General features: G+C 44.7%; 1 protein-coding gene across 1 annotated transcript; it reads right to left on the bottom strand.

The window, feature by feature from the left end:
• Positions 1 to 52: 52 nt before the first annotated feature.
• HPD (4-hydroxyphenylpyruvate dioxygenase) lies at positions 53 to 18,338 on the bottom strand. Its single transcript, XM_072600548.1, has 14 exons — positions 18,231 to 18,338; positions 18,035 to 18,061; positions 15,986 to 16,048; positions 15,390 to 15,494; positions 12,279 to 12,321; positions 11,987 to 12,069; positions 9,319 to 9,408; positions 8,367 to 8,470; positions 6,783 to 6,860; positions 4,544 to 4,706; positions 2,803 to 2,874; positions 1,759 to 1,881; positions 604 to 720; positions 53 to 417 (listed from the first exon to the last, which is right to left on the bottom strand). Exons 1-14 carry the CDS (start codon positions 18,231 to 18,233, stop codon positions 328 to 330), a joined length of 1,161 nt encoding a protein of 386 aa, XP_072456649.1. The 5' UTR covers positions 18,234 to 18,338; the 3' UTR covers positions 53 to 327.
• Positions 18,339 to 26,995: the final 8,657 nt, after the last annotated feature.

Consider the following 26,995-nt stretch of genomic DNA (forward strand, 5'->3'; position numbering starts at 1 on the left):
AAGGGAGGCACATCTGGACGGCCGCACTAAATCCAGGCTCAGTTCTCAGACATTCCATGCTTTAATGCATTTTATTGCTTTCCCTAACCCCTGGCAGGCCCTGGTGCCACCTGGCTCTTGGAGAGGAAGCCGTGCCCCGGGCTGGCCCCAGCTCGGTACCATCCAACCTCCTTGGCAGTGAGGGGGTGCCCGTTGGCCCAGAGATTGGGATGAATCCATGAACAGGTAACTCTGAAGACCTTAGTCTAGGCCAGGCGCAGGGGACACAGACAAAGTGATTCGGTCCCTGCCCTCAGCGCCCCCTCCCCACATGACAGTGCCCAAACCTTAGGGCGCGAGGTCCGTGAGGTTGCCCCGAGCGTTCTGCTCCTCCTCAAACGCCTTAAAGAGCGAGTTGAAGTTGCCGGCACCGAAGCCCTTTAGGGAGCGGGAGAGATGTGGAAGAAAGGAGGAGGGTAGTCAGCCCCCGGGAGGCAGAGGCCAAGGTGCCCCGCCCCTCGGCTTCGGGCCTGTCTATTCCCCTCCCCTCCCTGCCCTTGGCCAATCCTTTCCCTTCTCCCAGCCCCTCTACGTCCGACTCCTCCCTTCCCTCCTCCAGATCACCTGGTGATTGTGGCGCTGGATGACCTCCAGGAAGACGGTGGGCCGGTCCTGAATGGGCTTGGTGAAAATCTGTAGCAAGTATCCCTTCTCGTCAAAATCGACCAGGATCCTCAATTCCTGCTCCCAGACGGATCGGGAAATATGAACCAGAGAAAGACTGATGGGAAGAGCTCTCTCCAAGTGGAGTGGGGAAAGGGGTGATGCTCTCAGGGCAACGGACCGAAGGGTGTCCCTGCAGGCCAGACCCAGGCCTTCCGGTCTGCTCCCTGGTCTGCTTCCTGAGCCTTGTTTCCTGGGCGACAGAAGCCCACTTACACCTGTTCTGGAGCCCCCAGAAGTCCCCCTCCCCAGACTACAGAGAGAACCTTCCCAAAAAATAATCCCCCTCCAGAAATTGAGGTGGGTCCACTGTCCTCCTGAAGACTGACTGGGGCCACAGTGACCCTGGCTTGGGTATAGAAGTCAGAATCTTAGAACATCAGAGCTGGAGGCACCTTATAAAGGAAACAGCACTGCATTTTCCATATGTAACTTTGGACAGGTTGTTAAACCTCCCCAAGCCTCTGGTTCCCTTCCCATAAGATGAGGATGTTGGACAAGGTGTACTGTACTGCTCCTTACAGATGTAACTGGAGTGATTGCCTAGTTTAACCCCCTCATTTAGAAAAGGAGAGGGGAGGGGAGGGATGGCATTGAGAGGGGATCTCAAGTACGCTCCCATCCTGGCAGTAGCATCTGTGGCCTTAGATCTTACATCTAAGAGCTGGAAGTGACCTCTTAGGACAAAAATCCAATCCTCTCATTTTGTAGATTAGGAAACTGAGGCCCAGATAGTAGTTTAATATGACTTGCCCAAGGTCACACATGCAGCAAGTGTCAGAACTGGGATTTGAACTCCAAACCCAGCATTCATTCTACTGTGCCACAATGCCTTATTGGGGTGGGGGGGAGGGTGCGTTCCTCCTCACAGCAGCTGCTCCCTAGACTAGCCCATTGGCCATAATGTTGCCACTGGTCCTAAAGGAAAAAGTTGTCCATGATGGCCCTGCCTTCCACACTGCCCCGCCAGGGACAGACAAGGCTCCTCTCCAAAAAAGGCAGCACTGGGGTGAAGGGAAAGGAATGGGAGGCCCAGAGGGTGCGAGACCCATTTACCTCGAGCATGTCTATGCTCTCCTTCACTTGGATCTTGGCAGATTTGAGCCTTTCCCGAAGCTGCTTGTAATAGGTGGAGGGGACATTCAGGAACTCCATGCCTCGAGCCCTCAGGTGGGTTATCTGTCCAGGGAGAGTTGGAGATTAGGGAGGCCAACCTCACCTTACTTTTCCCCTCCTCCACCTTTTCTTACCCTGAGCCCATAGTCACAGTGTAGGGGCTGGAATCAGCCCCTAGGATCAGCGAAAGAATCAGAAGTCTAGAGCTAGATGGGACCCCAGAAGCTACCAAGCTCAACTCCCTCATTTTACACATGATGAAGGCACAGGGGGAAATGACTTGACCAAATAGCCCAAAGTAAAAAAGTGTCAAGGTCAGAATTTGAACTCTGGACCTCTAACTCAATAGCTAGTGCTCTGTCTACTATTGTTCAATTGATTTCAGTAGTGTCCAGCTCTTCCATTTGGGGTTTTATTGGCAAAGATACTGGGGTGGTTTGCCATTTCCTTTTCCAGCTCATTTTACAGATGAGGAAACTGAGGCAGTTAAGTGACTTGCACAGAGTCACACAGCTAGTGTCTGAGGTCAGATCTGAACTCATAAAGATGCATCTTCCTGATTCCAGGCTTGGCACTCTTATCTACAGCACCACCTAGCTATCTACTGTACCAAGAGGCAACCTAGATTTAATTCCAACTCCTTTTCCCTACCCCCAATCAGCTGACTATGCCTCCCTCTGGGGATGGGGTAGGGGGAAGGAGGAAGTGGTATAGAGGGATGGAAGAACTAGCCCATAACCAAACTGATTCGACTGTTCCCTCCTATGTTGGAAAGCACCCAGTTCTGACACCTGGGCCCCTCACCCAAATCCCCAAACCCTCATCCTACCTCATGTTTCTGGGAGTCCCAGCCATCTACCCCATCCTGATTACACCACTCATCCACCCCCACCAACCACAGGAAAATTCCCATCTGCCCTGAAAGCCCCCTACAATCCCACCAGAGGATTAATAGAAGGGAGAGCTGTCCAGCTCCCCACTTACCGCAGTGATGATATCAGGGGTTGACATGGCAATGTGCTGTACCCCAGCTCCACCATAATAATCCACATATTCCTGGAAAGGGATAGAGAAGAAAGATGGCAGGTCCAGAGTCAGTCACAACTAGATGGAGGCAACCAGAGCTTTCTCCCAGAGGGGCTGACACCTAGAGGTGCGCACTTCTCCTCCATGTCTCTGAATCTGGCTTTGTAGTTCTCCACTTACCTGTACTGTGACATGACACAACCAACCCCCCACCCTCCGGTTTCCACTCCCACAGCTACTGAATCTATGGTTGGACTATCACCTTCACCACCCCAACTGTTTTCTTTGAATCTAGGAGATTTCTTAGCTGCAACTCTCTCCAAGGTCTAATGCAATCAGATGCAGATCTAAATGTCCTTCCCATAATGATAACAGACATTCACATAGGGTTTTGAGATTTGCATGGGGCTTTACAAACATTATCTCATTTTGGCAGCTTCTTGGGAGGTCAATACTGAGAGAGACGTTATTATACCCAGTTCTGAGGCTCAGTGAGGTTGAAGTGAATGCTCATAGACATACAGTTAGCAAATGTCAGAGGTAGAATTCAAATCTAGGTCTTGCTGGCTCTAAGTCTAACCATCAAGCTAGGCACTGAGCCCCAAATTCCAAAATCTGTACCTCTTGCATACCAAGTACCCTACTGAGGTCAGCCACCAAAGTTGTCTTAGGTCTTGTGCAAGGAATTGGCCCCTCTGCTTATTAAGTACTGCTTATATTGAGATAGCACTTTAAGGTTTGTAGAATGCTCATCTGATCCCAGCAGCAACCTTGGGAGGTTCTATTATGCCCATTTGAAAGATAAGAAACTGAGGCTTGAGTAAGTAAATAGAGGGCAGGATCTAAGAGTGAGGAAGATCCCATGCCTGCTACCTGTGTGACCCTGGGCAATCACTGAACCTTAGTCAATTAACTAGTACTTATTAAGTGCCAACTGTGGGCCAGGCACTAAGTGCTAAGGATACAAAGAAAGGAAAAAGATAGTCCTTGCCCTCAGGGTGCTCATGGTCTAATGGGAAGAAAACCAGCAAGCAATTATGTTTCTTAAAAAAGCCACAAATAGTATAAAATTAGAGACAAGCAACAGAGGGAAGTCATCTCTGGGAGGGTACCTCAGGCTTTATACATCCGTAAAATGGGGACAAAAGTACCTAGAACACCTGCTTTCACACGATTGAAAGGCTAGAAGATCATACCCACAGACTCTTTGGAAACTCATTGCCCCATTTGAATAACAGCTCTTATTATTGTAGATAGGACTTAAAGTCGATGCACCTTGTTGGGCCTCAGTTTACTCTTTTGTAAAATGAGCAGGTTGGACTTGGAGGCAGCTAGTGTTCAGAATACTAGACTGTCAAGAAGACCTGAGTTTGAATCCTTCCTCAGACCCAGTTTAACCAATTCATGCTTCTGCTTCTTCATCTGTTAATTGAAAGAGTTAGACTCAATGATCTCTAAGGTTTCCCCCCACCCCAGTTATAATTCTTAGAATCCTCTGTCTTGATTTGTCACACACTTAGTTCAATGGCAGCCAGGATTTGAACGTAGGGCTACCTAACTCCAGGTCTACAACTTGGCAGATGATCTCATCTTGCCTCACTCTCCCCTTCTACCTCTAGTCTCATGCCTTGCTGGCTGACTCCTGGACACTGTCCTTGGGATGGGTAAGGGGAGCCAGGTGGGTGTCTCTGGGTATTACCTGAATCTGTGACTTCTTCCTGCCCATGGCTGGCTCATTGATGGGCATCTTGATGGTCTCTTCATAGTTGGCCACCACGATAGATCGCAGGGAACTGAACTCTGTGTGTACTTGCTTGTCATCCACTGACCAGAAGCGGTGAAACATAAGGTTCTCCTTGTACCTGGGAAAGCCACCCAAGGGTGAGAGCAGAACTCAAGTTCCTGAGCAGTCAATAAGTATTTGTTGGAGAGGAATCAGAGGAGTACCTAGCAATTTTAATGCCCAAAGAGATCAGCTTTAGTGACAAAACCAGTTGGGGTGTAGGATGGGACAGGAAGAGACCTGGAGATCTCACCCCATGCCAGGAAGATAATGGCCCTGAAACAATGGAATCCCATGGGCAGAGGCTATGGGCCAGCCCAAGGCTGTTACCGGGGAGACCCCTGCTGGACAGGGCCAGAATAGGCAAGAGCTCACCTGGCAGGAGGCTCCCATCAGTGAAGACGTGCCTAACATCTGCTGATTTCCTATTTTTAGCTAATTATTCTTGCTAGGTAGGTGCTAAGCTCAGTTGTCTCCATGCTGTTAAAAGATTTTAAGTGTTATCCTCACCCTTGAAATGAGTTTAGTGAGTACAGGCAGGGCCCTCTACATTTTGGGATCCTGTGGGAAAGGCCCAGTCATTTCACCCTAGTGAAGGATCTGTGAGCTATTTATTGACCCTGGACATCCATCAAGCCTTAGAAGGGGATTTTTAGAAGCTGGAAATTCCCTCAGACTATAGAAGATCAGAGCTGGGGGCAAGCCTTGAAACATAGAGTTCAGAACGGGAGAGGTCTTAGAACAGAATGTCAGAGCTGGAAAGGACCTTGGAACAGGGAATGTCAGGCCTGGGAGGGGCCTTAGAATGTAGAATATTGGAGCTTTGGAGAAATTGTGAAAGAGGGATGAGTGAGCCCCACTGCACTCCATCCTGGTCAGATCACACCAGGACCAGTGCTGTATGCCCAGCTCTGGGTTGCCATATTTTGGGAAGGATGTGGACAAACTGTAGAGTATCCAGAGAAGGGGAATAAGGGAGGTGATTTAATTATTCTTTATAGCCATCTGCCCCTACTGGCTACTACCTGTGTGACCTTGGGAAAGTCCCTTGACCTACCTCTGTGAGCCTCAGTTTCTTTATCCATAAAGCTGGAGGGCTAGACTAGATGACCTCTGAAGTCCCCTCTAGATCTAAATCTATAATTCTTCTGTTAATAGGAAACAGGTCTGAGACTCTATCCAAGCTGTTCAAGTCAAAATTTGAGCCCAGGTCTCCTGATCCAAATGCAGGGTTATTTCCAAGCACTTCATCCTGTAAACCTCTTCTCACTTGCTTCCTCATACTTCATTGCCCCGTGTCCCTTCAGTCCTGCAATTTTGAGGCTATTCTCAGATTTTTTCCATGGGTGAATAGGATTCATTTGCCCAACTCGGCTCTAAGTCTCCAAGGGTAGAGAAAATCTCTTTCCTTCTGGCTGCCCTCCTAGAGTGCCTGTCTCTCTACAATGGACTCTTATTTCATATTAAGCTTTGGCGCAGTGACTGTTCTCTTGATCCTACAACTGGCATTCTGGGAGACTCTAAGTGGGACATAGTTCTTGAAGTGCCATAGTTCTTGCCTAGCGAACCAGAAAGAACTAGGGACTATAGGGAGAACAGTAGCCCAGGTTAGCAGCTGGAGAGGGATCAAGGTTCCTAAGAGGATAGAGGTCTCCAGGCACAAGTTCCTGAACATAGTAGGCATTCACTGCTATTTGTTGAATGAATGGATAGATGGAAGGATGGACAGATAGGTGGACTGGTGGATGGCTGGATAGATAATTGTCAGATGGATGGGTGGATGGGTGGGTGGATAGATGAATGGCTGGTTAGATGGATGTGTGAATAGATGACTGGCAGAGAGATGGATGGATAGATAAGTGGATTAGCAGATAAGTGGATGGGTGAGTAGATGGATGGATGGATGGCTGGCTGGCTGGATGAATAAGTGGATGGATTGGTAGATGGATGGATAGATTAGTAGATGGGCTGGCAGAGAGGTGAATAGGTGGAGGAATGGATGGATAGCTAGCACACTACTTTGAACTTTTATTTTCTCCACTTAAAATCTAGAGAAGCTGGGCTGGAACAAAGGTTGGGGTCCTAGGCCTCTGCAAAGAAGGTCATTACTATAGATGATAGGAAGTCAGGGGACCCACCCCACTCAATTGCTCACCAGTCTGCTGTTGGCACCATCTCCTGGTCAGGCTGATTCCCCACAACATGGTCAATCATAGCCAATTTGCAGTCTGGCCTGGAAGAGGGAGGGAAATCTGAGAGGAATGGAGTAGGTATCCAGCCCCAACCTTTAGCCTTGGGAGTCAGGAAAACCTAGAATGTCAGAGTTGGAAGCGACCTTAGAGATCATTTGGTTCAATCTCTTCATTTTATTAATGGGGAAACCGAGATCCAATTACTTCAGTTCAATGAGCATTGATTCAATTGACCTCTGTACCTTCCGGAGATCTCTCTTTGCTCTCCTCAGATGGTGCCACTTAGCTCCTGGGATACAGCTTTCTTGTTTGGAGAACTTTTATCTTATCTCCTTCCTCTATATCTCCCCCCCCTCAATAACTAGGTACCCCTAGATGCCCAAACCATGCTTCATCCTATCCAGGTATCTGGTGAGACACCAAGGCCTACTTGGATATAGTCATCTTCCCTGCTACTCACTTGTACACACCTAGGTGACACCATAGTGAACGGGAAGACTCATCTTCATGAGTTCAAATCTAACCTCAGACACTTACTAGCTGTGTGATGCTAGGTAACTCAATTCACCCTGTTTGCCTCAGTTTTCTCATCTATCAATGAGCTGGAGAAGGAAATGGCAAACCACTCTGGTATTATTTTCAAGAAAACCCCAAATGAGTTGAACAAAGAGTTGAAACATGATTAAAACAACTCAACAACATCTCCACCCCAACACACACGGGCACACACACACACACACACACACACACACACCCCTCTGCTTTTAGCTTCCCTTGAGCAAAGTTACTTCGCTTCTCTGGTTCATTTCCTCATCTACAAAATGAGGGAGTTGGACCAGGTGGCCTCTGACATTCCTTCCTAACATTAAATGAGGTAGAATGAGGTGTTTGTGTTTTCCCTAGTCATGAGGAGAACTATCCAAGTCCAAGGTGAAGAGGGAGTAGATGGGAGGTCCTTAACCCCTTTGGAGTATGTGTCCTGGCTCCCATTGGCACTCTGTTGAAGTCAATGAATTCTTTCCCAGAGTCATGTTTTTAAGTACATAAAATAAAACGTAAAGGATGTCAATGGAAACCAATCATAATTATCCCTTCCACATCAAGGGAGTTAGAGGTGCGACACCCCCACATCTGGAAAATTCACGTAAAATATTTTGACCCTTCATATGAGAGAAGTCTGGATCATTATGGTATTAAAAGGTAAAATATATTGATATTACATAATATTATGCATATATTTTATGCATTTCTGAGTTTCTAAATTTTTTCTGTGTCAACTGCTGGCTTTCTTGCGTTCTCTGTGGCTTCCCCAAAATTTCCCCTAAATTTCTGTTTAATTTCTTATGCCAACCCATGCTACACTGAAACCACACTGGGGAAAGTCATGATGTGGAAGGGATAACTATATATTGAAATAATTATCAGAATATGAAAAAACCCAAATTCCCAGACCCCACGTTAAGAACCTGTGCTACCCTCTGCTTCTCACTTGGAAGTCTTGGCTCTGAGGGGGTGGGGTAGGGAGGGAGAGGGCCAGGGGTACTCACAGCTTCAGGAGCAAGGGGTCCTGCATTCGAGGGGCCTCGAAGCCAGGCAGGAAAGGTCCAGTGTAATTCAATTTTTCCACCAGGGTGTGTGTGGTGTCTCCATACTGTGGGCACAGGAAAACAACCCACCCCCACTGGGTTTAACCCCTCTGAAAGAAGCGACCCTTCTTTGACCTGGGCTCTCATTTCTCCTCTTTGACCCCAACTTTGACTTGGCAGACTTAGGAAAAGCAAGTGCTGCTAGACTCCTACCCAGAGCTTCCCAGTACCCCTCTGTGCTGTGGTTAATGGGAGCAACCGTGACCAGATACAACCACGTTTACCCTTGCAAACAGTAAGCGGGGAATAGGAAACAAGTGGGATTAAGGTCAGACACTGAACAAAACTTTCTCTCTATAAGAGGGTCAAAGGGGAACCGCATCTCAATAGGAATTTTTGTGCCAGGGACAAATGACACAGAAGGTACCCTCAGTGGAGAGAGTAGAAACCCCTAAAAATCCCCAGGGTCTGGTTGATGGTGGGGAGGCAAGAGGAACACAACAAAGTAAAGGAGTTTTATCCAGCAAAATATAATCTCAAGAGCAAGGACGATTTCACTTTTGGCTATGAATCCTATAGTACCTGGCACATAGTGGAAGTTTAATCAGTGCTCATTGGTTGATCTCACATAAATGCTTGACTCTGTTGTTTCTCCAGATGCTGAAGGACTCTTAAGTTGTGTCAGCACCCTCTAAATCTGTCACATTGGGACAAAGCTCCAGTTGCCCTACCCTAGTTACAGCACTGGGTGAGGCCCTGTAATGAGGATGAATGAGAGAATTTGGGGACCAATGCCACCTCTCCCAATATTCTGTGTTGAGAACAGTGAGGGGAGAGAAGGATTTCTGATAGGGGGTCATGGGGCACAGGAAGGGTCTGATTACCTAATGGGTAGGGCTTAACATATACTCACCGTCTGCAGTACAGCAAACTTCACCCTTCCAAACTTGTCCTGTTCTATCCACGGTTCCTTCACTATAACTGCACCTCTTTCCCGGGCTTTCTGCATTAGAGAGGACAAGGCTCATCTTGAGAACCTGGCTTCTTCCTGACCTGGGCCACAACCTGGCTTAGGACTAGCCTGGGGAACTCACTTACAATACCAAATAGTAGATCGGCTCTACTGGGGCAGAGCTGGGCTTTCATAAACCTGCCAGCTTGGAAGCTCATGGGAATGGACTCTTCTCCCCACTCTCCAACATAGCTGTATTTGGGACCCCTGCCCTGCCCAGGGGAAAGAGGCCTTCTGGGCTGGGATAGGGGCACTGATTCAGAGACAGCCGCTCAGCTCAGCTTAGAGTCTGGTCCATTCCTGGGATGTTCCAAGGATATGAGAAAACTAACAGAGACACATAATATCAACAACTTTCATTTATACGTTAATTACTTCTATTTATACTTTAAAATGTATCAAGAGCCCTACATCTCATTTGAGGCTCATGACAACCTTGTATTTAGGTATCGGAGGGGAGGGAGTTGGATTGGGGGGTGGAGTGGATGACCTAGTGATTTCATTGGCATGAGGAACTTTCCAGGAGAAAATTCATTTACCATTGGAGGGTGTTACTTTCTCTGGAATTTATGGTCCTTATATATAATATTTTATTTTTCTCCAATTACATGTTACAACAATTTTTTAACATTTAAAAAAAAAATTTGAGTTTCAAATTCTATCCCTTCCTTCTTCCCTCCTCACCTTCCTCTTTGAGACAATCCAATATAGAAACTTATAATCTTCAGATTGGCTGAATCCTCTATTATTTCCGAGGTCAAATATAAAATCCAATTTGGTTTGCAAAGCCCTTCAAAGCCTGGACTCTTCCTGCCTTTCCTGTCTTCTGACACTTTACTCTTTTCCATAGACTCAATAACCCAAAGATACTGACCTGCTTTGTTCCTCACATGTTGACTCCATCTCCCAACTCTGCACCTTTGTACTGGCTGTGCCCCTTGCCTAGAATGCTCACCTTCCTAATCTCCACCTCCTTAGCTTCCTTCAAGACTCGCTCAAATCTTATCTTTTGCAAGAAGTCTTCTCCCATCTCTCTTTAATGTTAACATCCTTCCTCTGAGATTACCTTCTATCCCCTCCATATGTTATATTGTTATTCAGTCATTTTACAGTCATATCTAACTCTTTGTGACCCCATTGGGGGTTTCTTGGCAAAGACACTGGAGTAGTTTGCCATTTCCTTCTCCAGCTCATTTTACAGATAAGGAAACTGAGGGTGAAGTGAGTTACCCAGAGTCACACAGCTAATATGAGTCTGAGACTGGATTTAAATTTCTATCTTCCTGACTCCAGGACCTTTCCACTGTGCGCCCCTAGCTGCCCCATCTGAATTGTGTATGTTCATAATTGTTTGCATGCTGTCTCCCCGATCAGAAGGTGAGCTCCATGAGAGCAATGTTTTTTGCTTTCTCTGTATCTGTAGAACTTAGAACATATCATTTAATAACTGCCGATTGACTTACTGACTGAGGCATTAACAGCTAGCATGTTAGGGGCCAGAGACTAGATTTGAACTCAGAACCTTCTGATTCTATCCACTGTGCCACAATGTGAATACTAGGTATTATCATTCCCATTTTACAGATTTTACAGAAGAAATCGAAGTTTAGGGAGCTTAAATGACTTGCCCAGGACCACCGAACTAATATGGGTCAGACGCCAGATTTGAATCCAAATTTCCTGTGTAGTATTCTATCCATTCAAACACCCATTGTTACCCAAATTGGTGTAACTGTCATTCAGGGTCCAAATGAATAGAGAAAGAACACTGCTTTTGAAATGGAAGGACCTGGGTTCTGTCACTTACTATCTGTGTGATGTTGGATAGATGGTTTCTTGGGCATAGGCTTCTTCCTCTGAAAATCAGAGGTTTGGACTCAATAAGTTGTGTGTGTTCATCCTTTGTAGCTGAAGAAGACCATGCCATCAGAGAAATGACGACATGACTTGCACTTGACTTTGTTGTAGTGAGGGAGGGCTGTGCAGATCACCAGCCTCACCTCTCCTCCAGAGCCATCTGAATCCAATGACCAGATATTCATCAGGACGACTGGAGATGACCCAGAGAGGGGCAATTGAGGTTAAGTAACTTGCCCAAGGTCACACAGCTAGTGAGTGTCAAGTGTCTGAGGTGAGATTTGAACTCAGCTCCTCCTGACTCCTGCACTGGTGCTCTATCCACAGCACTACCTAGCTGCCCCTGGACTCAATGAACATTAAGATTCTATGGTTAGTTATTTAATGTCTCTGGGCCTCAGTTTCCTCTTTTGTAAGGAAGATGGCTTCTAAATTCCCTTGCATTGCTAGCTCAGTGACCTCCTGTAGATGGAGGTGTCGATCAATCAGTCTACTTGAATTAAAGTACTTTCTATGTGTCAAGCATAGTAATAAGTCCTAGGGATATAAAGAAAGGCAAAACTAGCCCCTGCCCTCAAGGAGCTTATATTCTAATGGAAAAGGAAACATGTAAAACACTAGGTACATCCAACAGGCCTGCATGCTCCATGGAATCTGAACTGACCGAGGGGAGAGTGAAGGGGTTCCCACTTCCCCACCCTCCCCCACTCACCTGAACAATGTAGTCGCAGTCTTCCACTTCAAAGGACATGTCCTTCACCCCATCGCCATGTTTTACCAGGTGGTCACCCATTTCTGTGTGAGGAGAAGTATCTGTGTGATTCAGACCCCTCAGCCCTCATGGTCCTAGGCCTTCCTAGACTTCAGCTTCCCGCTCCCAGCACACCCTCCGCCCACTCCCTTTCCCCCAAAGAACTCTGGTTTTGTTTTCACACAGCTTCCAGTGAGTGCCCTCACTTGGGAAGGTCTCAGGCTCTGGTCACAGGACAATGGGACTCCCTCACCTTTGTTTCCAGGGTTGAGAGCAGATGAGAAGATGAATATAATCTAGACAAAGGAAGAGGGAAAACAGTGTGTTTTCTTTCCCAGAAATCTTCTTCCCTCCCTGGCAGGTGGGCACCAGAAGATGTAGATGGAGCCAGAGAATATTTGTTGGCCACCCAATATTACCCCTGCCTTTTCCTCTGGTGGGGGGGGGGGGGGGGCTGTGGGTAAACACATCCCTCCATGTCCCCAAATTTTGGCCTTCCCTCTGGGAGATACCTAGCCACCTGGGGCCCTGTACTGAGCTCTTGGGTCCCTAGGTTTGTATCAGAAGAGGGAGAAAAGGTGCAAGGGACCATGAGAAATGACCCCAGACTCCAAGGACCTTCCATTCTAGCAAGACAGATTCAACAAACATTTTAAGCACTACAATGTGCCAGGAACTGTGTTAGACTCTAGGCAGACAAATACAATAAAAAAAATTTGTCCCAGGAGTTTATATTCTGTTAGGGGGGAGGTATGTGTGGTGGTTGTGGTGGTGGTAGTGGTGATAGTGAAGGTGTTAGTGTTGGTGATGGTGATGGTGATGGTGATGATGGTGGTGTTGGTGATGGTGATGGTGATGGTGATGATGGTGGTGTTGGTGATGGTGATGGTGATGTTGATGGTGATGGTGATGATGGTGGTGTTGGTGATGGTGATGGTGATGATGGTGGTGTTGGTGATGGTGATGGTGATGGTGTGGTGTTGGTGATGGTGATGGTGATGGTGATAGTGAAGGTGTTAGTGTTGGTGATGGTGATGTTGATGGTGTGGTGTTGGTGATGGTGATGGTGATGGTAATGGTGATGATGGTGGTGTTGGTGATGGTGATGTTGATGGTGATGGTGTGGTGTTGGTGATGGTGATGGTGATGGTGATGGTGTTGGTGTTGGTGATGGTGATGGTGTTGGTGTTGGTGATGGTGATGGTGATGTTGATGGTATGGTGTTGGTGATGGTGATGGTGATGATGGTGGTGTTGGTGATGGTAATGATGGTGGTGATGGTGATGGTGATGATGGTGGTGTTGGTGATGGTGATGATGGTGGTGATGGTGATGGTAATGATGGTGGTGATGGTGATGTCAATGGTGATGGTGATGGTGATGGTGGTGGTAGTGAGGATGGTGATGATAGTGTTGGTAATGGTGTTGGTGATAGTGATGGTGATGATGGTAGTGGGGGTGGTGATGGTGATGGTGGTGGTGAATGTGATGGTGAAGAAAATAAAAGCCTAAAAAGAAGCTAGGAATTCCTTGTGCTAGGTGCTGGGGATAACAGTAAAAAAGTGACATCCTATGCGGGGAACACAATATGTTCAAAGATAAGGATATGTAAGGTATTAGGCCTGGAATCAGGAAGACCTGAGTTCAAATCTGACCTCATACACTTTCTAGCTCTGTGAACCTGGATAAGTCAGTTAGCCTCTGTTTGCCTCAGTTTCCTTATCTGTAAAATGAGGACAATAAAAGTACCTATCTCCAAATGTTGTTGCAAGGATCAGTTGTCACTATGTGAATGTTTGTTGTTATTATTAATTTACAAAATAAATACTAAGTGATTGGGGAGGAAACTAGCAAATGGAAAAATTAGGGAAGACCTCTTTAAGAAGGTAATCATATGTCATGCATGTGGAAGACCGGTCTGGATGAAATGCAGAATACTATTTGGGAGGAGGAGGTGGTGAGTAATTGAAATCAGTCTGGAAAGTTAGGGTCAATCAGATTGTGAAAGGCTTTAAATGCCTAAACAGAGGAATCTGTATTTAATCTCAGAAGCCATAGGGAGCCACTTGGAATTTCTTGGGCAGAAGGGTCAGACTTTAGGAAATCACCCTCACAGCTGAGTGGAGAATTGATAGAGAAGAAAGACTGGAGGCAGGGAAACTGTACTAGTCCAGGGCCTAAACTAGGGTTGTGACCATGTAAGTGGTGAGACAGAACCAATGCTTAATGAGTTGAGGAGGTAGAATCAACAAGACTTGGCAGCCAGTTAGCTGTGGGAGTGGGAGGTGAGGAAGAGGGAAGGGATGAGGATGATTCCAGTTTTTTGAATCTGGGTGACTAGAAGGATGATGCTGATTCTTTATAAAAGTAGGAAATATGAAGGAGGGGCAGGTGAGTTTAAGAAGAAAGATAAGAAGTTCCATTTGGGCATACAAAGTTGGAGATGTCCACAGGGCTTCAAGGTGGTGCTCTCTATCAGGCAATTTGAAATACAGTACTGGAGCTCAGAAGAGAGATAAGGGCATCTGGGAATTATCTCTATAGAGGTGATTAAACCAAAGGGTGCTGATGAGATGAAAGACAGGGAGAGAGAGAGAGAGAGAGAGAGAGAGAAGGAGGGAGAGAGAGACAGACAGAGGCAGACAGAGAAAGGAGAGAGAGGAAGGAGGGAGAGAGAAGGGAGAGACAGAGACAGAGGTAGAGAGAGACAGAGAGAGAAGGAGAGAGACAGAGAGACAGAGACAGAAAGAGAAAAGGGGGGATACAGAGAGACAGAAAGACAGAGACAGACAGAGAGAGAGCAGAGGTCTCAGGACAGCACCAGGGTCACATGCATACATAGCTGGATAGTTTGCAGCTTGATCATTAAAAGGAGTTAATAATCGAGGACAAGATGATAAGTGTAAGAGTTCAGAGAAGAGCTGGGAAGACTTCTTAGAGGAGGTGAGCTTGACCTGGGCCTTAAAGGGTGGTTGCTTGTGAGTAGGCAGAGAGGACCCAGGAGTGCATTAAGTGGATCATAGATTTAAAGCTTGCCTGGGCCTTTAGAAATCATCCTACAGATGTTAAGCTTCTTGAGGGCAGGAACCATTTTGTTTTTGTTTTCGTATTTCCAGTACTTAGTGCCTAGCATACAGTAGGTGCTTAACAAATGCTTGTTCAACTGATCAATCCACTCCAACCACCCCATTTTTATTTCTATTATATTTCATAACATTTTAATGTTTACAAGGCACTTCACCTATATTATCTTCATTTTAAGAACGTTGTTATTAACATACAGAAACTGAGGTCCTGAAAGAGGAGAGAATTGGCCCAAGCTCCCACAGAAGAAGAGGGGTTGGGACAGACTAGGGAGCACTCACTTTGCCTTGTTTCACCACGTGGGATGCCACCTCCCTGGAGCCAGTCTCCAGACCCCGGTAGGCCAAGGGGGAGAAGCCCATTTTGTTGCAGTAGAAAGAAGCTGCCTGGGAAAGGCACAGGGGGGTCAGATATCAGAACCCAGGAACAAAGTATCCCTGGGCCAGGGCAGACATCACGCACTTCCATTTTCCTTATGAGAGTGGGGCCCGGATCAATGGGATGAATTCTCCCACTTACCCTGCTTTGGGTCCTTATGCCCTAGCATCCTAGGGATGGGCTGGACTAGACAGGGAGGAGATCTGCCACTGACCCTGACCCTGACAGACAAACTGTCCAATCTTAGGTCCAATTGCATCAGGCCTCCCCTTTCCCTCCCCTCAGCCTCCTTCCTCCCCCATGAGTTCAAATACCAGCCTGTCCATTTCCACGTGTCCTGTTGGCTTCTCCCCTCCCAGGAACCTATCAGGAGCTTAGGCAGAGACCTGCCCCTTGCTCTGGGGGCCAAGGTGGACTCCCTCCTTGTTCTCTGCCCTTTTCTCATTTGCTCCCCTTCTCCTGCTGTGCCCCACCCCCACTCCCTTTTAAACATACATACTTGTTTGGCATTTCCAACCCAGAAGGTGATTGAGTGGAAGTGAAGGAACCGGCCTCTGGGAGGCTGTATGGGAATAAGAACACAGAGACACAAGGGCCGTGAGTCTCCAGACCCCTGGAGAAGGGGCTTCTTACCTTTGGCAGGCTGGAGGAGGAGAGAATGAAAATCAGATCTCTCCTACTTCAGACAGAAACCAGCTCAGCCCTTTCTTTCTTCAAAGTGAAAACTTTGGTTCAGAGATGAGCAGTGGCCATTAGATTGCCTGCTAGATAGTACACTTTGGACCTGGAGTCAGGGAAGGCCTGAGTTCAAATCTATCTTTGGATACTTACTAGCTGTGTGACACGGGGTAAGTCACTGAACCCCTTTCTGTCTCAGTTTCTACATCTGTAAAATGGGCATAATAAAAACACCTATCTTCTAGGGTTGCCAAGATCAAATGAAATATTTATAAAGCACTTCATACTCCCTAAAGTGCTACATAAACGCTAAATGACTTTTGTCAGGTCACAGTGAGCTAATAAAAGGGCCAGGAATAGAACCCAGAACTCACGGCCTCATGTTCACTGCTCTTTCCATTAGACTAAGTAGTTTCTTGATGGGAGCAGGGCTAAGGAGCCTGCTTTGGGAGGCCCAGGGCAGGAAAGAGTAGGCTAGACATGGTCAGAACTTCAACCCCCACCCCATAGCCAGGTGAGTCAGAACTCCAAGATTAGATATCCCAAGGTAAAAGTAGGGCCTCATTTCTAGGGATCTAGGAAGACTTGGTTTAGGAGGAAAAATGAAAAACTTAGAGTCAGAAGAGGTCTGGGGGTGGGTCCTGCCTCTCAGAAACATACTAGCTATGAGCCCATGGGAAATTCACCTAACCTCTCCGAGTCTTCTATACCTGCTGTAAAATGGAGACACCTATGCTGCCTGCCTTTCAGGGTTGTTTGGAGACTCAAAGGACATCAGATAGCTAACATCCTTGAAAAGCCTTAAAGTCCTATGGAAATATAGGCCATGATGAGAATCCAATAATTATTACCCATGCCCTTTCTATGATACCTTAAGATCAGAAAATTACAGTAACCCCCCCTTGGCACCCCTTCCCTAGAGTCCCAGAATGCCCCAGTCTAACCAGAGACCAGGCAGAGTCAGAGGTCAAATTTCCTTCAGAAACACCTAACCCTGTTCCACACCGGCCAGAGACAGTACAAAATCCTAATAATTCATGCTTCTATAATATTTCAATTAGTCACTTTCCTTATACCACCTGAGTAAAGTAAGTAGTACAGTTATTATCATTCCCATTTTACGGAGACAGAAATTGAGATCCTCAAAAGGGTAAAGGATTTTCTCAAGATCACCCAGCTATCACTGGGAACATTTTGCACTTCTGGTCTTTCTGACTCAGGTTCCAATACCCAATCTGCTATACCCACAGTGTCCCTCCACAGAGAAAAATAGCCAAGAATGATTAGGGCTAGGTGTTAAAAAGTACTTCTTAAAAGTGAAGATTGTGAGATGATGGTCATCATATTGGTCAGGGACGCTAGACAAGTTTTTAGGGAAAAGGAAATGAGTTTTCTAGGTGGATGGGTGGCAGGGAAGCTCTGCTCAAAGTCAGGGGCTTGAGCCTGAGGCTCTCTGTGTAATAAGTTGCCATAGATAAAGTAATGGATTTGAAGTGAGAGGACCTGGCTCTGTGTGACTTTAGGTTAGTGGGTCTTCTCTGGACCTCAGTCTCCTCATCTATGAAAGAAGGGCATAGACTAGATGACCTTTAAGGGTCATCATTTTTTACTTCCCCCTCTCCTCCAACTTGTTGGAATCCTGCCATCTACCTCCCGCTCTGGGTCACCCATATAATTTCCTAATTTCCTGTACTCTCTGGTCACAATAACATCTGGCGGAGCTCCAGCTCTGCTTCTTTTGTGACCGCAGACACTTCAGAGTTCTGCCAAATCTAACTGGTGCGTGAAATGCCCCACATAGCCCAGCCATGGTGCAACTGAGGCACTGGCCTGTCCAACTCCCCCCACCTCCTTCTCAGCTCTTCCTTACCTTTTCTCCTCTGTCGGTGTAACTTGTCTGAGGAGAAAGAAACAGTTAGTCAGACTTCGTAGCTCCATGTCCTATGTCCCACTCCCAGTCCCACCACTGGGACCATCATGGGGCTAGAGGAAGAGGAAACGGGATGCCTGTGACAGCCACCCCCTGCCCCTCACCCCCCAGGCAGCTAGCCCTTTGAGGCAGTCACCATGATAGGATAGCTCAGGAGGCCAGAGCAGGGGATGGCTCTGTTGGTCTGTGTGCACTGGGACTCTCTCCTCCCAGAGGCTCAGGCTGCAGAGCAAGGCAGCCTGAGATGTTTTAAGCAGAACTTGCCCCTCCCCTAATCCACCCACTACCCGCCCCACAGGCAGATTGGACAGTATGCCAAAGCCCCAGGGTCCAGAGATGATTGTCATCATTTACAGAGCCTGGATCGGGAGATTTGGGGTGTCAGGGAAGAGAGAGGAGTAGCTGGGGCTGGAGATGTCATTTGAGCAAGTCTCAGGCACCTGGAAACAGCTGAGCCCATGACCTCAGCTAGATTCCCTGGGAGCATCTAAAGCCCTTCCTTTAAGCCTACCTAGCCGTATCTGGGGAAAGAGAGATTTGGTGACTAACTCCCCACTTCCCTCCCTGAATCCCCTTCCTCTTTCCTCCTCTTCCTTCCCTCTGGGCTCAATACTTCAAATATTATCTTGTTTGATCTTCACATTAACCCTAGGAGGTGATACTATTGAGACAGACAGGTAAGTGACTTACCCAGGATCACACAGCTTAGTAAGTATTTGAGGCTCAATTTGAATCGAAGGCAGACGGCCAGTCATCCATTACTAATGCCCTACTGTGAGGGGCAATATGCAATCGATTAGATACAAACAAGATGTCTATAGAATAAACTGGAGATAAGTTTGCAGGGAAGGCTTCCTGTAGGAAGTAGGATTTTAGCTGGAACTTGAAGAAAGTCAGGGGGCCAGCTGGCAGAGACAGGAAAGAAGAGTCTTCCAGGCACCAGAGAAAATGCCTGCAGCTGGGAGATGGAGGGTCTGATCAAACAGTACTTGGAACCACAGGAGAGGGTCAGGTTAGTAAGGGTTTGAAAAGCCAGACAAAGGTGATAGGAAGCCATTGGTGTTTATTAAGGGTGTGTGTGTGTGTGTGTGTGTGTGTAATGATCAAACCTCCAATTTATTTTAATACTTTTTATTCACCCCCAATTACATGTAAAAAACAATTTTTAATATTCATTTTTAAAAATTTTGAGTTGTGTCCTTTCATCCCTCCCATTCCCCCTCCCTGAGACATAGGCAATCTGATATATAGGTTCCATATGTGCACTCATGTAAAATGTATTTCTTAAGGTCTGTCTCAAGAACTTTAAATTTGATTGTGTGACATGGGAGACCCTGGCAAAGGACTGCTTAGCATGGCGTCCCCATATCAGGAAAGGTGCTGTGCTCTATGAGCAAAGCAGAATTGACACAGCACAAAGGAAATGCAGGATGCACAAATTTAGAGTATCAACCCCAAATTTTCACATGGACTGTTTGTGCCCAATCTGTGGTACAGCATTCCAAGCTCATATTGGTCTGATCAGCCACAGTCAGACACATTGAAACTTGACTTTATCATGGTGATGTCATTTTGTTCCTGTTTGAGAGCAAAGGACAGCAAATGTTTCCGCATTTGTCCGATCTACAATTTAGAGAGTGATCTCTCTAAATTGAGATCACTTAGTCAGCTGAGTGAAAGATGAATTGAAGTGGGAAGATTCTTGAGGCAAGGAGACCAACCAGTAGGCTCTTGCACTAGTGGGGGGTGGGGTAAGGAGGGCTTGCCCTTGGGTGACTTTTCACAAACAAGATCTTCACCCCTCTAGAGATGGCCCCTATTCTATTGGGATAGCTCTCCTCATTGGGAGGTTGAGCCTTAAACCAAACCTTAAGAAGTCAAGTCAACAAGCGTTCATTAAACATCTTCTGTGTGCCAGGCACTATATTTTAATATATACAAAGAAAGGCCAAAAAAAAAAAAATTAAAAACCCTTTAGAAAGAACTCACAGGCCAATGGGAAAAGAATCCCTCCGTTGAAGGTCTTCAAACAGAGGGTAGATGATCCCCTCCTTGAATATATTATAGTAGGGGCTCATTTTGTGTATAAGTTAGACCAGATCAGAGCCCTGATGTTGGATATATACAGGACGCAGTTTTAAGATTAATCTGCAATAATCAACATTTTCTCTATCACTTTTTTTTAAAATAATATTTTATTTTTTCCCAATTTCATGTTAAAACAATTTTTAAACATTTCTATCACTTTCTTATCAAGACTAGACAATCAACAAAATATATCAAGCCCTGTTGTGTAGCATTTTGTTGAGTTGTTTCAGACTCTTTGTGAACCTGTTTGGGGTTTTCTTGGCAAAGATCTTCTCCAGCTCATTTTACAGATGAGGAGACTGAGGCAAACAGGATTAGTTAAGTGACTTGCCCAGGGTCACACAGCTAATAAGTGTCTGAAGACAGATTTGAACCCATGAAGATGAGTCTTCCTTATCCTAAGCCCAGTGTTTGATCCACTTCAACAACTGGCTACTTTTCTAACATTTGCTGAGGTGGAAATACTCATATTGCAAGTTTAACCATCGACTCATGCCAAACCAATATGAGCTATCACCAATACAGAACAGAAAGCTACCAAGGTCCCTTCTTTCTCTCAGATTCTGTGATTCCTAATCCTCCACGATAGTGGTGAATGCCATCAGTGAGTATATACATTTCTGTTTTTTTGCTTCTCTTGATATTAATATAAGAGAATCGGTAATAAAGTTCAACCAGGGTCAGAAGGTGTACAGAAGCTATAGAGGGTCAGATTTAGGCTAGATGTCAGGGAAATCTTTCTGACATCTGAGCTCTCCCAGAGTGCCTTGGGCTGGCTTAGGAGCCAATAGGTTCTCCCTCTCCCAGAGGTCTTTACACAAAGGTTGGATGGCCATCTGTCAAGGGTTTCTGTGGAGGGAAACACCAGTTGACCTCAATGGCCTTTTTAAGCAAAGCAAACACAAACAAACGTGAGTCCCTTATCCTTTGATGTCACTTTGGGCAGGTATGTGCCTACTTCAACAATATTGCTTAAAACTGGCTCCAGAGCTGTGAGCTGATCCAACCATTCTGGAGACCAATTTGGGGCTATGCCCAAAGGGCTACAAAAATGTACATACCCTTTGACCCAGCAATACTGCTTCTAGGACTGTATCCCCAAGAGATCATAAAAATGGGAAAGGGTCCCACATGTACAAAAATATTTATAGTAGCTCTCTTTGTGGTGGCCAAAAACTGGAAATCAAGGGGATGCCCATCAACTGGGGAATGGCTGAATAAATTGTGGTATATGAATGTAATGGAATACTATTGTGCTATAAGAAATGATGAACAGGAAGACTTCAGAGAGGCCTGGAAAGACTTATATGAACTGATGCTGAGTGAAAGGAGCAGAACCAGGAGAACTTTGTACACAGCAAAAACCACAGTGTGTGAGGTCTGGTAGACTCAGTATTTCATTGTAATGCAAGAACTTAAAAAATTCCCAGTGGTCTCTTAAGGCAAAATGCCTTCCACATTCAGAGAAAGAATTGTGGAATTTGATCAAAGAATGAAGCAGACCATTTTCTTTTGTATTGTGTTTTGTTCTGTTTTATGATTTCTCCCATTTATTTTAATTCTTCTATGCAACATGACTAAGGTGAAAATGTATTTAATAGGAAATGTATGTGTAGAACTTATATAAAATTGTATGCTGTCTCAGGGAGGGAGTGGGAAGATTAGGGGAAAGGAGGAAGAGGGAGGGGGAAAAATCTAAGATATGTGGAAGTGATTGTAGAACACTGAAAGCAAATTTTAAAAAATGAGAAGACCTGCATTTTAATCCTGGAATTGCCTCTTATTTACTGTGTGACATTGGCCAAGTCTCTTCTCTTCTCTGAGTCTGGATAATGGGAGAATTGGCACAGAGGTGTGTGTGTATGTGTGTGTGTGTGTGTGTGTGAGAGAGAGAGAGAGAGACACACACACACACACAGAGACAGAGAAACAGAGAAGCAGAGAGACGGAGAGAAAGAGAAAAGAAAAAAAAAGGGATGTCCTATATACCTCCCAAATTTTCAATATAGTACTTTTTATGGCAGCAATTTAAATATATGCTACTTATTATTATTAGCAAAGTGGTAAAAACAAAATAAATACCCTTTATGTAGTGAATGACTGAAGAAATTGTGAGAGTAGCATGACTTTCATGGGATATTACTGTATGACAAGAAGTGATGCATATGCAGAAGTATAAGAAAACTTATATGAGCTGATGCATAGTGAAGTAATCAGAACCAGGAAACATATATACATCATGATAATACAAATTGAAAGAATGATAAAATGAATCTGAAAGCTGTATAATCATAGTGACCAAGGCTGATCCAAGAGAAGAGTGGAGAAAACTCTCCTCCCTCCCCTAATTGCAGAGGTGGGGTCTTATGGGTATACAGTTCACATGAGGTCAGTGTGTTGGGTTTGTTGGCCTTTTTTCATCTTTGTTACAAGAGAAGACTAAAACTATAATAGTGGGATAATCTTTCAGTCAGTCAATGAACATTTATTAAGCACCTACTGTGTGCCAGATGCAGTGTTAAGCACTGGGGATACAAAAAGTGTAGTAAAATTATCAATAAAGGATCTCTGAATACAGGATTAAAATTAATTCGAATGTAAAAGTAAGGTAAGCAGAGCCAAGAAAACAATAGATACAATGATTACAATTGGTCATTGTCTTTAGTTCTAGAAGAGGATCAAAACGACATCACCATGATAAAGTCAAGTTTCATTGGTCTGACTGTGGTTGATCAGATCAACATGAGCTTGGAACATTCTGCCACAGGTTGGGCACAGATAGTCCTTGTGAACATCTGAGGTGATTGCTTCAAATTTGCGCATCCTACATTTCCTTTGTGCTGCTTCAATTCTGCTTTGCTCATAGAGCACAGCCCCTTTTCTGATGTGGGCACACCATGCTGAGCACTCCTGCGCCAGTGTCTCCCATGTTGCACAATCAAATCCAAAGTTCTTGAGAGAGACCTTGAGAGTGTCCTTGTATCGATTCTCCTGACCACCATGTGATCGCCTGCCCCATGAGAGTTCTCCATAAAATAGTCTTTTTGGCAAGCTTACATATTGCATTTGAACCACATGGCCAGTCCATCAGAATTGCGCTCTCTGAAGCATAGTTTGAATGCTTGGCAGTTTATTTTGAGCAAGGACCAAAGTGTCTGGTACCTTATCCTGCCAGGTGATCCTCAGAATCTTCCAAGGACAGTTCAAATGGAAACGATTCAGTTTCTTGTCATGGCGCTGGTAGACTGTAAGTGTTTCATAGGCATACAACAATGATGTCAGCAAAATAAAAAGAACAACCTGAAAACAATAAAGGCAGTGTTTCAAATTTTTTTTTTTTAATCTTGGACCCATAGAAAAGATACGAGAGAACAACTCCCTACTCCTCTTCAGAAGTCAGGGTTTACAGGTATGGAACCATGAATGTAACATCAGAGATTTTCCAATGTGTCAGTCACTTTTGTTTATTTTTCCCTCTGACTTTAAAAAAAATGTTGTTATAAAGTATGGAAGGAGAAGGAGAAAAGATTCAGAGAAAAATATAAGTGATGTAAAAACAAAATGTGTCAATAAAAATGTATTTTGAAAATTAATAGGATGCCAAATAATTTAATCATAAAGCCTCGTGGGCCAAAAGACAAATTGTAGAAACAACAGACAATTCTGTCAAAGAAAATGACAATAAAGCAATAAATCAAAACTTTGGGGATACAATTAGAACAATCTGTAGGGGAAAATTGATCTCTGAATGCTTTCTTCAATAAAAGAGAAAAAGAGCAAATCAATGAATTGGGCATGTGACTAAAAAAATAGAAAAGTAAAATAGAGAATTGCATTAGTTGACTGCCTTTCAACCTTAAATCCTATAAGCCCACAAGCATCAACCCAAGGCAATATGATGATGGTCACAAAAGAGATGTACAAAATATTTTTTTTTGGTGAAGGGAACTGGAACTGTAATTTCATTGATATGGAGAATTCCTAATGACAGACCTTCCTCAACCATTGCAGGTCTGTATCTTTTTGTCAATTTACAGTCTTGGAAAGGTTCCTGGAGCACTGAGATGTTAAGTGATATGCTCAAAGTCATATAGCCAGTACATGTCAAACACTGGACCAGAACTCATGTCTTCCTGAGTTCAAGATCTACTCTATATCTACTACAATATGCTATCAGTAATACAATGTGAAATGACTCGGCTCCTAGTTAGAGGCATGGAGGCAAGGTGTGAGCAGCCTAGGAGTATTGTGAATCAGGACAGGCTCCTTACAGAATCATTTTGGTGTCTCTGTCCTATTATTTTCCAGAAGATTCTGGACACTCAGAAAGTCTAACTGACCCTGGAGGATGATAACCTTTCCACTTGAACTCAAAAGACATCAGGCTGGTCAGAGGGGCTGAGGAGAGGCATCGGGGCTATGGGCAATGGCAAATGATTGAAAGCTGTAATCACTGGAGACACAATGACCTGGGAGAAGCTTGAGGGTAAGCTGTCTGGGGGCAGATGAGTACTAGTGCCAATGAATTGTTTCAGAATGTGTTGAACAGGATACATTTATGTAATTCCTTCAGTCAATGAACCACAGACAAATTCATTAACCTTTGCTACACTGAACTCCTTGCTGGTACCAGAACTTGACGAAGAATCTCCCATCTCCCTACATCAAAAGAAGCTGTCTCCCAAGCCCAGAACACATCCTGCCTCAGAAACCTTGTCTTCCTTCTAAGATTAGAAAGGAATCATATGGAAAGCTTCCCAGAGTTCCCTCTTTCCCATATCACCCAATTTTCAGTATTCTTCACCTCATAGCATGATTTTTTTCATACATGTTGTATTCTCCCACATAGACTAGAAGTACCTTGAGGCCAGAGTTTGCTCCATTTTTTGGTCTTTGTGTATTGGAGCAGAAAGAGACTGTCTTTTCTAGCCCCTCAGGTTCTAGAGGTTTTTGTAGAAAGGCATTGAAGCCTTGATATCTGCCAGAGGTCATTGATTTCTATTGCCCACTACCTTTGTATCTCCACCACCTAGGACAGTGCCTGGCCACATTCTACAATTCCATTGGAAAGAACCCAATGCAAAAAGTTAGGAAATTTGGGTTCCAGTGCTAGCTCTGTCCTTTACTCCTTATGTGACTTTGGGGAGTCATTTCTCTAGTTCAGTTGGAAGTTTTTTTCTAAATAAAATGTAGAATTTGGAAGGGATGATTTCCAAGTTTCTGACCTCTAGTCTTGAATCTCCAACTGCCTGTCAGCCATCTCAAATTCAATGTCCAATAGATATCTTAAATTCAACATGTCCAAAACTGAACTCATAATCTTTCCCCCACCCCATTCCAAATTTTCCTGCTAGTCGAGGGCACTATTATCCTATCCTCGTAGTTCCCCAGGTTCACAATTTACATGACATTGTTGATTCTTCACCCTTTCTTACTTCTGATATACAATCTGTGGCCAAAGCCAGTCAATTTTATCTTTGTAACATTTTCTACATGTGCCTCCTTCTCTCTTCTGATACTTTAATGTCAGGGGTGTAGGAATCCATCCTTCACTCAGCTGACAAAGTGACTTTCCTAAAGAGCAAGTCTGATCATGTCACCTCTATACCCAATAAACTCCAGTGGTTCCTTGTTATCTCCAGAATCAAATAGAAGATCCTCTGTCTGATATTCAGTCTTCGTTCATTAGCCCTCTTCTACCTTTCTAGTGTTCTTACACTTTACATTGCACCCCCTTCCCCTACTTGCCTCATAATCTTCAATCCCACAACACTAGCCTCTTTGATATTTCTTGAATTAGATTCCTGACTCTGGTCATTGGTCTCCCATGCCTGGAATTCTCTCTTTTATCATCTCTGCCTTCCACCCCAGGCTTCCCTAGCTTCCTTCAAATCCCAACTAGAACCCTACTTTCTACAGGAAACCTTTCACTATCCTCCTCGATTCTAGTGCCTTTTCTCTGTTGACTATTTTCTAGTTGTCCTGTATATCATCTGTCTTTGCTCATCACCTCCTCTCATTAGGCTGGAGGCTCCTTAAGGGCAGGGATTCTTTTGCCTTGTTGCATCCACATGCTTAGAACAGTGCCTAGCTCATAATAGAGACACTGAATAAATGTTTATTGACTAAGGGCCCTCCCACCTCTGTCATTCAATACTCTAAAGTCCCTCCTAGCTGTGACATTCTGTATTTCAAAGTCTCTTTCACCTTTGATATTCTCTGACATTCTCTGGATTTTAAGAGTCTCCTAACTCTACCAGTCTGTAATCCAATTGGATCTTCTTTGAGAATCTGTTGACTACTCAGCATTTTATCTCAGTCACTATGAGAAAGACAATGAAGTATAAAATACATTCTTTACTGTCAAAGTATAGGAAGCATATTAAACAATTCATATCTAAGAGAGCATTTGCACATAAATGGTTATAATAGATAATGGCTAATAATGTATTTGAATCTTCTGCTGATGTATAGGGTGTCCTTTAGAGATGAACTGCTTTGTGAAGGATACATACATCCCAATTAATCCAATTCATACCAATACCAAACCTTGCAGGGCAGGTATTATTAACATCATTTTTTTTTCCGAGAAATTTACTTACGGGAGTTCAATAGGTGGTGCAGTAGATAAAGCATAGGGCCTGGAGTGATGAAGATCTGAGTTCAAATCCAGCCTCAGGCACTTAGTAGATGTGTGATTTTGGGCAAGTCACTTGAATTCTGTTTGCCTCAGTTTCCTAAACTGGAAAATAGGGATAACAATAGCACCCACCACCCAGACTTTTGGTGTGAATCAAATGAAATAAAAAATTA

The sequence above is a fragment of the Notamacropus eugenii genome, chromosome 4 (genome assembly GCF_028372415.1).
Source record: "Notamacropus eugenii isolate mMacEug1 chromosome 4, mMacEug1.pri_v2, whole genome shotgun sequence".
NCBI classification, from domain to species: Eukaryota; Metazoa; Chordata; class Mammalia; order Diprotodontia; family Macropodidae; genus Notamacropus; species Notamacropus eugenii.